Source organism: Fragaria vesca, linkage group LG6 (assembly GCF_000184155.1).
Source record: "Fragaria vesca subsp. vesca linkage group LG6, FraVesHawaii_1.0, whole genome shotgun sequence".
NCBI lineage: Eukaryota > Viridiplantae > Streptophyta > Magnoliopsida > Rosales > Rosaceae > Fragaria > Fragaria vesca.
In genome coordinates this window covers 27,427,601-27,442,465 of record NC_020496.1, presented here as the reverse complement: position 1 = coordinate 27,442,465, position 14,865 = coordinate 27,427,601, and the positions used below count along the sequence as shown (strand labels likewise).

General features: G+C 39.5%; 4 protein-coding genes across 4 annotated transcripts; 2 read left to right on the top strand and 2 right to left on the bottom strand.

The window, feature by feature from the left end:
- The first annotated feature begins 73 nt into the window (after positions 1 to 73).
- Positions 74 to 1,999, top strand: LOC101300655 (uncharacterized protein At4g26485-like). The gene is made up of 3 exons (XM_004305814.1): positions 74 to 212; positions 735 to 939; positions 1,639 to 1,999. Exons 1-3 carry the CDS (start codon positions 74 to 76, stop codon positions 1,925 to 1,927), a joined length of 633 nt encoding a protein of 210 aa, XP_004305862.1. The 3' UTR covers positions 1,928 to 1,999.
- A 3,247-nt stretch (positions 2,000 to 5,246) lies between these two features.
- Positions 5,247 to 6,987, top strand: LOC101300378 (probable glycosyltransferase At3g07620-like). The gene is made up of 4 exons (XM_004305813.1): positions 5,247 to 5,438; positions 5,539 to 5,732; positions 5,818 to 6,166; positions 6,325 to 6,987. The coding sequence occupies exons 1-4, from the start codon at positions 5,247 to 5,249 to the stop codon at positions 6,985 to 6,987; spliced, it is 1,398 nt and encodes a 465-aa protein (XP_004305861.1).
- A 1,327-nt stretch (positions 6,988 to 8,314) lies between these two features.
- LOC101300087 (F-box/kelch-repeat protein At3g23880-like) lies at positions 8,315 to 8,860 on the bottom strand. The gene has a single exon (XM_004305812.1). The coding sequence runs from the start codon at positions 8,858 to 8,860 to the stop codon at positions 8,315 to 8,317; it is 546 nt and encodes a 181-aa protein (XP_004305860.1).
- A 1,807-nt stretch (positions 8,861 to 10,667) lies between these two features.
- LOC101299798 (F-box/kelch-repeat protein At3g06240-like) lies at positions 10,668 to 11,387 on the bottom strand. The gene has a single exon (XM_004305811.1). The coding sequence runs from the start codon at positions 11,385 to 11,387 to the stop codon at positions 10,668 to 10,670; it is 720 nt and encodes a 239-aa protein (XP_004305859.1).
- Between the last annotated feature and the right edge of the window lie 3,478 nt (positions 11,388 to 14,865).

Sequence of the window (14,865 nt, the reverse complement as noted above, 5' to 3'; positions counted from 1 at the left end):
AAGCGAGCTGCTTGTTTCTCGGAGAGAGGAAAAGTGCTTATCTTTGAAGTGATTTTGGGAAGGAGGAGAAAAAATGGAGAGGTGGATAGAGCACTACAGTAGCTCACAGGAGATACTGCTGGTTGGGGAAGGCGACTTCTCATTCTCTGCTTGCTTGGCTCGAGCTTTTGGCCACGCATCAAACATGGTGGCTACTTCTCTAGACTCCCAAGGTACGTTACTCAGCTTTGTTATTATGCCCTGTTGTGAATGTAACTATTTTGATGATTTAGGGTTCATCCAAAATTTCGTAACAAGACAATGTTTTGATCATGATTTTGGGGATCATTTGCAGCGTTACAAGTAACAAGATCTTGTTCTGCTAGTTGTTTTACCCATTTACAGTGCTATGTACCATATTTGTTTTTACCTCTAGCTGGGGTAATTTTTAGGGAAAGATCTTAGTTGGGTACAAGCTCGCAACCCTAAAGTTCAAATCTTTCATCTTATCTCTGTATAGTTTCTAATTTTGCTTTGAAGTCATGTGCTGTGCTTGTCTAAATTTTGGGGATAAAAAAAATGTGGTGTTTTGGAGCTTGGCGAGGACAAAGTTTTGGGGAAAACCCCCAAAATTGTGTTTTGGGTAATTTATGCTTGAATTTTTAAATCGGGGAAAAGAATTTGCTCGAGGAGCATAGATGTTATGAGGTGAATATTTTGTTATCAAGTAACCGATTTTTATTTCGGCTTTTCAGAATCTCTGTGGGGAAAGCATCCGAGTTGTGTGTCACACTTGAATGAGTTGAGGCAGAGAGGATGCCTAGTGTTACATGATGTGGATGTGCATGACATGGACCTGCATTACTTCCTGAGCTGGAAGAAATTTGATGTTATCATCTTCAACTTTCCTCATGCAGGATTTTACCCTGGGCTTGGTGAAAGTCATTTTCAGGTCATTGAGTAAGTGACAAACTGCCCTTTACATTATTGTGTTGCCAATGAAGCTACATTAGTCATATATATGAGTGGGTTGAGTTTTAGACTTCCATTTGCTATATGTAGAGTAGAGGCATAAGAAAGTTTGATTGGCACCATAGGCTAAGCTCCAAGATGAAAGGAGAAGTGGTTTAGTTGACCAAATCAAAAACTTTCCTTCATAAATTGAGATTTTAGTGACTGTAACTTAAGTTTCTGAATCCAACATTTCTGAATTCTATGCTCAAAATAGCAATATTGCATATATTTAGAGCTCAAGAATTGCATTCATTTAGATGCTTCACCAAGATTTTGTTTGTGAATCTGTGGGAGTAGCATGATCAATGCAGTCATTCAGTAAGTTTTCGCAACCAAAAATGTTTTTGGAAACTATTCAATACGATCTTTATTGTTTAGATGCACTTTCGAATTTGTCACAAGTATATGATATTCTATAAAATGATAACGGTGATTATATTATGCACAAATAATGAAGAAAGAAATGGTATCTTAGTGAAAAACAAAAACTGTTGATTTTTTTTATTATCACCAAGGGATATACCAGGTATGTTCTGCCAAATGAGGCCTTGTCTATGCATATGATTAACTTTGATTAAATTTCATTCATACCCTAATTAGTTATTTAATCTCTGCTATTGCTGTTATTTGGGTATCATGAAATAGGATGCACAGGCAATTGCTCAGAGGGTTTTTTGCGAGCGCCCAAGTGATGCTTTACTCTGGTGGTGAAATTCATGTGACAACCAGGGATGACTTCCCCTATAATACATGGGATGTGGAGGAACTTGCTGATGAAGCAAGCCTGGTGTTGACAGAGAAAGTGTGGTTCGAAAAGTCTGACTACCCTGGCTATCGCAATAAGAGAGGCGGTAACATTGACAGCAACAAGTCATTTCCACTGGGAGAGAGCTACACCTTCAAGTTTGAAGTTGAATCTGATTATGGGTATTAGTTAGCAATTAGCACTGATGTGCTTCTGAGGTAATAGACTTAAGGTGGTTTACTAAGGCCTATGGAGAAAGGAACATATTTTGCTTGCTCCGAGTCCTACAGTCTATGCGCTTGCTCTTTACATTTTGTTTTTGTGCATATGGATTTGCTCCTGATACGAACCATATCAAGTAAGCATCAATCAGGAAGCTGTGAGTCTGTAAAGAGCACATGTTTTGTGCATATGGCTAAGTTAATGACTTGATGCTAATGCAGGTCAGTTCTCGGGTGGACTAGTCTGGTTTTAAGTACATCTATATGGCTGGAATATGTGTTGAGGCACCTCTTTTCTTCATTTTTACATATCATTCCGTCTTTGACAAGCGAGGCTTACCTACTGATATGTTTTTTCATACACTCTACCTTTGTAAAGTGATGGTACATTTTATCACCTACAATGTATCCGTATAAAATAGGCAGTTTAAGCACTGAAAATAACAGGAAAAATAATTTAAAATCAAACTTTATAAATAAAAGTGGCTACTGATCGAATCGAGCTTGCCTGAAATGTAGAACAGTAAACTAGATGAAGTGCTCCATAAGATGAAACTATGGTAGCAAATGAATAGCAGAAGAAGATCGATGAAGTCTTGTAGCTGCAGGCTGCAGCCACTCGCAATATCAGCATACGACAGTCATTTCCCCTTCCCCTTCCTGGTGCAAATCTTTTGGCGGGATATGAAGACCTTGGTGAGATGGACCACGAAACCATACAACCCGAGCCCAATGCATATAAAATGGACGGAAAGAGAAGGCTGGCTTAATCCATCTGAAAAGCCCCAAGCCCAAACCCGACCCGATACACTCACCCTCAGCTCAGGTCCTCTTCTTCCTTCTGAAGTGTTTGAAGAAAAAATAGAGCGGTGGATTGAACACTACTGTAGCTCTCAGCAGATATTGCTAGTTGGAGAAGGAGACTTTTGGAGAGATAATCTGTATGTGATGGAAATAGCAAAAACTTCTCACTTCATCACAACTTCTCTAAACAAAAAAGGTTGCTACATATTTATGTTGGAAAGTGTATGTCGATTCGAGCATAGCATTGAAGAACTCCAATGGGAGCATATCAGAAAAATCTCACTCAAGATTGAAAAATTTCAGATAAACATAAAATGATTGTTAAGGAAGTTGATACTTGGACTCTGAAGTAGATTGAAGAAAAATAGAAGAGTGACAAACGAGAAGAGGAGACCTAAGAGAAGATCGGTTGTGCCGTCTATGCGAAGAGTAGAATGCTAAATGCGTCTGTGCGCGACTATGCGAATTGAATGGCATGCACAAACTTACTATTGTAATTTTTTATTCCTGGTATGGTAATGAACTAATGGGATGTAAGTATATATACCCCTACTCTAGGGTTTTTGACCCAAAAAAACTCTATAGGCTTGAGCCCATACAAGTGATACAGCCTTGAATGTGTATCCGCCCCTGATGAGGATGCATGTGCGTAGCGTGGGTGGTGGGGTGGGAATTTTAAAGAAAATTTGTTTAGGAATAAAGTATGCATGTTATGTCTATCTACATAACAGAATTTTCCGATAATAATTAAGATTGATCTGTTAGAAAGATATTGTATCAATATGTATTTAATTGTAATTGTAATTGTAATTGTATTAGATGTCATTCTTTTTTGATCTCATGACTTGTTGGAGTCCCTTAGCAGTAAAGGCATGTATACATATCATACGTATCAATGAAATCGTTCATTCTGCCTCAATATCTTTTCCTATAATTTCATCTAGGAATGTAAAAGATTGGAAGTGTATGCCTTTAGCTCTTTTACACAGTTTTTTTTTTTTTTTTTTTGTAGAAAATAGACAATTTCATAAATTTGTCCACGACCAGAAAACGCTTATAACAATTTGCATACTCACAACCAATAAGTCTAATTGACAACAAACACTAACAAAGAGACATGTAGCCCTCACTACAAATGCGCTCAGTTAAACCTATCACACCTAACTTTCAACTATTCCTATCTAAATTCCATGTAGCGGTAATATCCGTTGCCTACAGACCTCAATTGGTGTACAACAAAGTAAAACCGAAATCTAAACAAGAATAGTTTTCCATCAAATGTCTAGGTAAGAAACAAGGAAATTAACCAACCTCTTTGCTCTTGTTGTTAGGGCTAGTCACGCCCATCCCAAACTGAGGGGTTGTGCATCCTCTCGTCAGAAAGCCTCCCCTCCTCCTAGGACATGGATGGGCAAGGAAACTGATTTAATCTCCGGCAAATCTAGAACACAACCGTTGTGAATGTTGATAACAAGGCCGCTGGAAGAAGAGAAAGACAAAACTCACCACAGAAATCCCAAAGGGACTTTGCTCCTGTCTAAAGGATGGTTGTCCGGCTCACACCGGTGGGAGCTTGGGATCAACAAATGCTGCTGGGATGGCGTGGAACGCTGTTGGGATCGGCTAGAGCCACTAGTATGGCGACAAGCGCCGTAGGGAAAGCGCTAGATGCCGAAGGAGAAAAGTGCAACTAGGGCTTTTTTCCGTTTTTATTTCTTTTACACAGTTTATTGAAATGTAGGGTGCTTGCCTTCAAGGCCGGCCTTGGGCCAAGACAAGCCAAGCCTAGGTCTAGGGCCTCAAATTCTTAGGGCCCCTAATATATAAAATTTAATGTTAGTAATCAATATAAGGAATCAGAGTTCCAGTCTTTAAATGATCAGTTTTATTATTTTTTTTCTTTATTTTTTTGTCTTTATTTTATTTGGTTATTTATTATGGGGCCTCGAAAAAAATTCGTTTAGGGCCTCCAAACATACAAGGCCGGCCCTGCTTACCTTAAGTTATTTGAAAATGTATTTTTGCGAGAAATGATGACCTTGCTTGGACGGTGATCTGTTACTGTCTAGTTTTCATGAAAATATATATCAAAATACATTTATATGCTTTGTCGATGCTATTGTCAGTGATATCTTGAGAATCTCCAATCCTAACTTGTATCGTTTAGTGACCGATAACGAATACCAAAAGCTTATTTAATAGTTACTGTGCATTATATCATATTAATTTTCATTTGTTCATTTGACTATTATAATTAATTAGGTCCACATAGTTGTGATGATCCATTGATACCTTATCTTTGGGTGAAGCTCACCAGATACCATTAGATTATGTTTTACCTAATAATTTACTCATAAACTGGAACAGGATTTGAACTTACCAATACTTTCCATAAATTCCATGTCGCCTATTAGAAAGATACCAGATCATGAGAGACTCCATTTCTTATTCTGGAAAAAATAAGCTCTGAAAGAGAGAAAGAGATGATGAGGCAGGTTCACAGAAGATTAAATAAAAATGTTTTTGTACTAGTTGCAATGGCTTTCTTTGCTATAGTCTCACTGGTTGTTACGCCAAAGAGCTATAAAGGAAGGTCTTCTTGGTTTGGTGTAACTAGTACTAGAGGTGTGAGTTCTGAGTCTCAGCTCAGATTCAACAATATTTCTGGACACACGGTACGAATTCGATCTTCTTGATTCATTGTTAGTTTGCTAGTCATTTCTCTCATCATGTTTCTTGATTGATTACCTTTTACGCATGTTTAATCTCGAAAAGGGTTTCACTAGCAAGTCTGTCTTGAAACGAGACAATGAGAAGGGAGATGTAAACCTGGAGAGGATTGAGGCCGGTCTTGCCACAGCTAGAGAGTTGATAAGGGAAGCAACAACACTAAACCAAACGAGTCCTCTTGAAGATGCCGATTATGTTCCGAATGGCGATATTTACAGGAATGCTTATGCCTTTCACCGGTATGTGCTACTTCACTCTCATTAGCAGGGAGTATAAGAATCTTGAATCTTTCACTTATTTTTTATGTGTTTTACTTGTGTATAGGAGCTACCTCTTAATGGAAAGCCTGTTTAGGACTTTTGTCTATGAAGAAGGAGAGCCTCCTATATTCCACAATGGTCCTTGCAAGAACATATACTCTATGGAAGGACTGTTTCTCAGCTTCATGGAAACTGATACAAAATTCCGGACTTCGGATCCAGAAGAAGCTCATGTCTATTTCCTTCCTTTTAGTGTGGTGATGATCATAGAGTACCTCTTTCACCCAGTAATTCGAGACAAAGCTGTTTTGCAGCGCACCGTGGTTGATTATGTTCGTGTTATATCCAACAAGTACCCATTTTGGAATAGAAGCCTTGGGGCTGATCATGTAATGCTTTCTTGCCATGATTGGGTAAGTAGATTTCCCAAGTACTCACCAGACACCTTTATCTAATTATCTGACATATTATGTTGTCACATTCTCAAACCCATCTGATCAAAAGTTCACGTACATGTATCCCACTTTAGGTGACAGCTTATGTGTTAATATCCTATTTTGGTTTTGTATAGGGGCCAAGGGCGACATGGTACGTTCGACAGCTATACTTTGTTGCAATTCGTGTACTATGCAATGCGAACACCTCCGAGCATTTCAACCCTAAGAAAGATGCATCATTTCCCGAAATTAATCTTGTAACAGGTGAAATTACAGGTCTAATAGGAGGCTTGCCCCCTTCCAAGCGTTCTGTCCTAGCCTTCTTTGCAGGACGAATGCATGGTCGAATCAGACCATTGCTTTTCCAACACTGGAAAGAAAAAGATGAAAATTTACTGGTTTACGAAAAACTTCCCAAGAACGCTTCCTACCAAGACATGTTGAAGCAGAGCAAGTATTGCATATGCCCTAGCGGTCATGAAGTCGCTAGTCCAAGGATTGTAGAGGCAATTTACGCAGAGTGCGTTCCAGTTTTGATTTCACAGCATTATGTTCTGCCGTTCAGTGATGTTCTAGATTGGGAGTCTTTCTCTATTCAAGTATCTGTGAGTGAAATACCACAACTCAAGGAAATCTTAATGAGGATTCCTGAAGAGAAGTATAGAAGAATGCAGGAAAGAGTGAAACAAGTGCAAATGCATTTTGTAGTGAATAATCCCCCCAAGAGATATGATGTTTTTCATATGATAATTCATTCAATCTGGCTTAGGAGACTCAATGTACGCATTTATAGCTGAAGGCATTCAATATATGAAACAATCAATAACCTTTCAATGTAGGCATTTTTCAAAAGACACTATAAAAGAAGGCCGAAGATCACTTGTGCCGTAAAACACAAAATGGATAGCTAGTATCATGTATGCATGTTGAAGGTGTTAGAAGGTGCCCTGGCGGAAGTAGTATATATTAAGATGAAGCCCTGTATTACCTGTATAACAAACTCAAATAGAGGAGGAAGAGCAACCTTTATTTGGGTGAATCTAGCAACAAGTCTCTAAACCCATAGTTGCTGCTACTTGGTATACTTTCCGGCCTTACTTCACAGTAGACAAACATGAATTAACTAGAATCACATCCGTACAATAAAATGTAAAATAAGTTTATCAGAGTTATGGAGGAATAACAATAATTAAAAAAAATATATTGACGAAAGAAGGACAATCAACTCGCGCGCACACTGTTATCACCCTCAATCATAACGATGAAAGAAAATCCAGTTTACTACTTTACTAGCTAACATGAGTGTAAGCACTTAGTTGCATGAAGGTGCTCACAGAAGTAATAAAACAACACCAAATTATTTTCAATGTATAGGTTTATGCAACAACAACCTTCTCCGGATCAAGAACACATAGGATCCACTGGGGTAGTCGTTAATGGCTATAGTATTATACTGAAGGAGAGGAGGAAAAGCAGCTTTTCGGTGAAACTAAAGTCTCTAGACACATAATTGCCATAATGTAACCAGCTCGGGATCCCGGTTTACCAAGTTTCTGGGTTTCAGAATCAAAAACGGTCGTGCAGATCTCTTTCTCAGGACGATATAACACCACCTTCTTGCAATCCCAACAGATCAAAACCGCACCATTCTCTAGAATGGTTATATAACTCACTCTATAATCACCAGAAACAATACGATCATAACGCATAAATATCTCAAAAGGAATTTTTAAGACTTTAGTCCAACATTTTTTGGCTTCGTACTCATCCTCCTTCGTCCATATGGTAAAGGCGTTCGTGTGATCGTAATGATATACAAACAAACCAGTTCTACTAGTCCCCATCCCAATACCAAGGGCATTAGAGGACCAAGACCGGTATGTTTTCGGAAATCTAGTGGGTAATGGCAGAACCGCCTGAAATTCCTCCTCCGCCAAATCGAAAGAGATTATTCCACACTATATGTCCCTTCCTCTTGTTTAAACCCTAACCAATGTAGAGCACCGTTAAATAAGCACCCAATATTCCCTTGAATTTGAAAGTGAACAGGCTCATCAAGACCTTCAAGTTTCCTCCATGAACCCGTTTTAACACTATGAATATATCTTTCATATAGAGCGCCCACTATGACCTTGTAATCTTCGCCGGCAGAATCATAACCAAAGCCATAAAACGTCCAACCCCCCGGTGGAGTATCTCGTTGGGGTAACATCTTCGTTTCTTAGTACAAGGGTTCCATAACAGAAACAATCCCCTTGAGACTTGTAGACAAATCAACCCATTGCAAGAACCCACAATACGTATCGTACGCGTACTCGCCTGAGCAAGGCTAACAAAATGTACGTCAGCAGAGCACCATCTTGGTACATCAAGCTGTCTACTTGCAACCTTCAAATTTGCAACATTCGATCCAGGTTCATACTCTCCGCTGCCAAACTCAAGGATCTGTAATCTACTAGTGACGGTAGCGTGGCCGAGATGCTTCTTAGCGAAAAGAGAAGCAGAGATTAAAGCGCGCCATGACTTGCATACACACCGGAATCGCAGTAGAGATTTAACCGGGAGCCGGGGTAGTATTTCCTCGATGACGTCTTGAACGGCGCAGATGAAACGAGGTCGTTCAGCAACGCCGCCATCCGATGGGACTAATTGATGCTCCTTGTAGGCCATGTTTCGTTTCCTCTTGGCGATTGTTGCTGAAACCCTAAAGCGATCTGCTAGGGTTCTGTTTGTTATTTCTTTTTGGGAGAAAAGCTCTTATAAACTGTCACATTGGGCTTAATCCATGCTGGACTTGGTTTTAGACCAAAAACACGTTTCGTCCGCAACATAGATAAGGTCAAACTCGAAGATCTCCAATTCAAAAGAAAACTACGATTTACCAAAAAGAACTAATATTTAAAATAGACTTATTATGGCCTAAAAAGCAAATAACCTATATGACTGAACCAAAGTACCACAGCTCATTGAATCAAGGCCTAGCTAAGACCATTTCGGTATACCTTTCTTACAAAAAAGGGCCACCACCACATCAATTTGGTGGTTCTTCAACCCTAAGCCACATAGTCGCTACCGACATGCCGCCCCCACCAAGTGTCGCTAGTGAAACCGTCGTAGCCCTTTTCTCCAACCAACCTAGATCCAAAAGAGATTTATACAAATTAACTAGCTACGTACTTTGCCTATGAATCAGTCTTTCGCAGCATTTCTCCAAATCTCCGCTGCCTTTGAAAGTTCTCTAAACGAAGACGACACTGAGTCAAGCCGCCGCCAAATCCGAATTAGAAACAGCCCTCTCACTGCAATCTACACGGCCTACTTCATGACCCCATGCCATATCGCCACCTTCAACAACCGCAACCAGGCCCTTAGACCACCAATGCAGCCTTGCACAACCGATGTGCACGCTCCTTCAAAGCGCCACGAGCGTCGTTTCCGCCGGAGGGGGAGACGTCACTGCCTAATTGAGCCCTAGGCCGGGTCCGGGTTCTCACTCCAAAAGATACGGAGGAATTTTTATCTTAACTAAATCTACACTTCATATTTATTAATTAGCATGCATGGTGTTGTTGTTTTGTTAGAAATTGAATTTTCATGGTTTATGGAGCGCATTAGTAAGGGATATTCTATATACAACCTCTAGTTTAGAACGGTGAAACAGATCCTTCAGAAAGCTTTAATTTTCAGAACTAATTTGGGTGTCAGATCCTTCATAGTCTCCTAATCAAATATATATTACATAATGTTGTGCTTATTTAATGTTAAATTTTCTTATTTTCATATCTGAAAAATAGAAACAAAATTAAAAGAACGTCAAACAACTCGCGCGTACACTATTATCACCCTCAATCATATTGATGAAAACCTTCTCAAAAAACAAAACAAAAAATCATATTGATGAAAGAGCAAAGAAAATCCAGTTTACTAGCTAACATAAGTAACATGAGTGTATGTAGCACGTAGTTGCATGAAGGTGCTCACAGAAACACAAAATCACATCCAGTTTATAGCTAGGTTTATGTAACACCAACCTTCTCCGGACCAAAAGCACAAAGGATCCACCAGCAGGGGTAGTCGTGAATGGCAATAATATTATACTGAAGGAGAGGAGGAATAGCAGCTTTCCGGTGAAACTAAAGTATCTAGACACATAATTGAGCTAATGTCACCAGCTCGGGTTCCCGGTTTACCAAGTTTCAGGGTTTCAGAATCAAAAACGATCGTGAAAATCTCGTCCTCAGGACTATATAACACCACCACCTTGTAATCCAAACTGATCGAAACCGCACCATTCTCTAGAATGCTTATATAATTCACTGCTCTATAATCACCAAAAACAGTATGATCATAACGCAAAGATTTCTTTAAAGGACTAAAAGAAATTTCAAAGACTCTAGTCCAACATTCTTTGACTCCTCCGTACTCCTCCTTCGTCCATATAGTAACCACGTTCTTGTGATCCCAATGAGGTGGGATACTAGTCCCGATCCCAATACCAGTTCGGCCATAGGCACATACAATTAATGCTGTTCCACCACGTTTTCGGAAAACTAATGGGTAATGGCAGAACCGCCAGAAATTCCTCCTCCGCTAAATCGAAAGAGATTATTTCCACACTATCCACCCCATCGTCTTCTTTAAACCCTAACCAATGTAGAGCACCTTTAAAAAAGCATCCAATATTCCCTTGCAAGCTAACAGGCTCATCAAGACCTTCAACTATCCTCCATGAACCCGTTTTAAGACTCAAAACGGCAATATTTCTTTCATATAGAGCGCCCACTACGACCTTGTAATCTTCGCCGGCAGAATCATAACCAAAGCCATAAAACATCGATTTCCATGATGTATCTAGTTGGGGTAACATCTTCGTTTCTCTAGTGCAAGGGTTCCATAACAGAAACAATCCCCTTGATACTCCAAGACAAATCAACCCATTGCAAGAACCCACAATAAATATCGTATCCGTCTGAGCAAGGTTAACCGAATGTATGTCAGCAGAGCACCATCTTGGTACATGAAGCTGCTGTCTGCTTGCAACCTTCAAATCAAGCTCTCTGTTATTTGCAACCCTCGTTTCAGGTTCATACTCTCCGCTGCCATACTCAATTATCTGTAATCTACTAGTGACGGCAGCGTGGCTGAGATGCTTCTTAGCGAAAAGAGAACCGGAGATTAACGCGCGCGCGCGCGCCATGACTTGCATACACACCGGAATTGCAGTAGGGATTTAACCGGAAGCCGGGATAGAATTTCTTCGATGACATCTTGAACGTCGCAGATGAAACGAGGCCGCTCAGCAACGTCGCCATCGGAGGGGACTGATTTAAAGCTCCTACAGGCCATGTTTCGTTTCCTATTGGCGAGAGTAGCCGAAACCCTAAATCCCTAATGCGATCTGCTATGGTTGTAGCTGTTGTTATTTTCTTGTGAAAAAAAAAAAAAGCTCCTACACTCTTCTTTTGGGCCAATCCCTATTGGATTTTCAATGTTCCGAAGACTACGTGGCAGTCTGACGTGATCCTCCATTCCGTGTATTTAGAAAACTGTTGCAGGAGAAATAAACTGAGAAAGAGAAATTGGGGAGAGTAATCATTCTTATTTCATTCATAGAATAAACCTCTATATATAGAGGATACAATACATAAGGAAAGTACATATATTCCTATTACAACATTAATATCGAATCCTATTCTGATTCTACTTTGACTAAGGCACACACAATAAATCATATTTCCTTAAACACCCCCCCTTGTGCCGTGTCAAAGTAATATGATACATTCAGATGCATTCCATGTTGCCTCATTAAAAATACTTGCCAAGTAACAATAAAAACCTACATGGGCGAAAAAATAAACCCTTAGGTTAGTAAGGAACAAAGAAAGTAACAACGACATCATTCACATTTGAATTAATAATGTATGTGCCAGACTCCTCCTGATGTCTGCACCTCCCCCTCGATTCTTACAATCATGATGGGAGCTTTAGATAAATTAAGCATATCAATGCTTTAGACATGTTTTTCAAATGCGACCTTAGGCAATGATCTAGTAAAAAGATATGTCATACTATCCTCATATCTAACTTATTTCACATTGATCATGAGGAAAACTCATTCTTTGCAAATCACGCACATGATATAAACTTGGTGTCGTCGCTCTTGGCAAAACATTGCTTTATATGTCGAATGCAAGCATCTTTAACCTCATAAAAGTATGTAGGTTCATATGTGGTAAACATTAAACCATTTGCTCTTAGAATATGTGTAATTATAGGCTTCAATCTTATACACTCACGAACAATTTCGTGCAGAGCAATTATCTAGACATCATTCAAATATGTAGCGACAAAACTCTGTTTAGTTCACCAAGATATCACGTTGTTTCCCAATACATAGCTCACATGAAAACAACCTTATGTGGGTTAAGAGATACCCAATATTAGCAAATCACACCAAAACATCACAAATATTTGGTAGAATGAGTAGAAGGCTGCCCAAGAACTCAAAACAAGAATTTGCGTCGAAAATCAAATTCACGCGTGGCATGACCTTCGTATACTAAATCAGTCATAACTTCCTGCTCAAAATAGATATGGACGAACCGTAAAAATTTCTGTAAACTACACATCCGTAGCTTTCCAACCATATATTACTCATAATCAGATTCGTCTTGAGCTGATCAAAAATCTCTGTCGAAGTTGACTGATCTGTAAAAACAGAATTTCTGATCTCGCCTTTAATGCATTTTTCTTCATGCATGGCTTGCAACGATGGCTATGTGATGCAATCCATCATGCCATATACTCTTCTTTTTATGGGGATAGAATAACCCAAATATATCATAAGTATCCGAAGACCGAAGATTATTTTTATGCCAATTTAATAACAATGCGTGGGCGCATAGCTAAATCTAGCTAACAAGTTCACAATATGAATGAGATGTCGTGTCTTGTATATCTTTGCTCGGTACAATAATGCGTTTAATATATTTATATTAGGCATTCAGCCTCTAAAACGTGTTCGCCATCATCCCTTGGACGAAACATATCCCTTTAAGGATCAAGACTACGAACAATCATGGGAATAGTTATAGGCCTCACTTTATCATCATTAGAGTGCCTTAATATCTCATAATATAAGCCGATTGATGGACAATACCATCATTATGGTGCTCGAGTTCTAGTTCGAGACAAAACCATATATTCCCAAGATCTTTTATCTCAATTCGGATTTCAAATCCATAGCGGTATCTCTTAGTTCATCAAGAGTTCATTAAAACTTATGTCATCAACATAAACCGCAATAATGAAAATCCGGAACTTATCCTTTTTAATAAACACGCATGTGCATAATTAATCATATCCCTTCCCAATCAAGTAGTCATTTAGTGAACGTTACAACTTTATTGTAAACGTGCTCCGTGGTCTATAGCCATTTGTATTGGGTAAATGAAGTCAACCTTGGACATTCATGTATATCTCTTAACTTAGATCCCCATAGAGATATTGTGACCACATTCATAAGCTGCATGTCAAGTTTTTCGGAAACTACCAAACTGACAAGGTAATGGAGTACAATGACATCTATTACGAGAGAATATGTCTTCTCGTAGTCGATCCCAGGGCAAAATGACAAGCCTTGCGCCATGAGGCGTGTCTACTAATCATGCTTTATAACAAAGACTTAATAAATTGATAGGCTTTACACTTGGTGGTGTCGGCATCACCAACCCAAATACATTTCTTGCAATTAAGCCTGGATCGCTTCTTTCCTTTTAAGCCAATATTAACTACGTTTGCATTTTTGCAACGAAGTAAGGTTCGGTATCTCAATATCCCACGTCTGCATGTACACTAGTGTAATTTATAGCTTGTAGAGATCTCTATATTTCAAGAATTGGTTCTAACATTGAGGCGTCCCCCAATGATAACCATAATCAATGTTCTAAAAGGTGCTAGGCGCTAGGCGGGCGGTAACCCACAGCCTAGAGCCTGGACAGCCTAGGCGAGGATTAGGCGGGGACTAGGCGATTTGTATTTTTTAAGATTTATTAATTAAAAATATATATTTTATGTAATTTAATATTTGAAAACGGTCAAATATAGATAAATTATTAAACATAATCTAGTCATACTCATTTATAAAATAAATTATAACTAAAATTTAGCATAACTTCCCATAAAAGTGAGCAACAACAACAATAAACATATACACTTCTAATTTTAAACACACAATTAACTCTTGTACTCTCATACTCCCCACAATATAACAATCCCATCACAAAAAGAAAACAAAATTAGCCGAAGAGCTTAGCAGCCTATGTCACATCCCGGGACCCGCTCCGCCGTAACACGATATTGTCCGCTTTGGGCCCACCGGCCCTCACGGTTTTGTTTCCGGCAGCTCAGGAGCAGCTTCCCAGGAGGTCACCCATCTTGGGATTGCTCTAGCATCGACATGCTTAACCTCGGAGTACCCATCCCCTCCGAAGCCGCTGAGCCACCAAAAGGCCTCGTATTAGATTGGAGGTGGGCATGTACATATACAGCACATAACCCCTCTCCGTTTGGCCGATGTGGGATATTACAATCCACCCCCCTTGGGAGTCCGACGCCCTCGTCGGCACACTCGCACCACACGGCAGAGTGGCTCTGATACCATTTGTCACCATCCC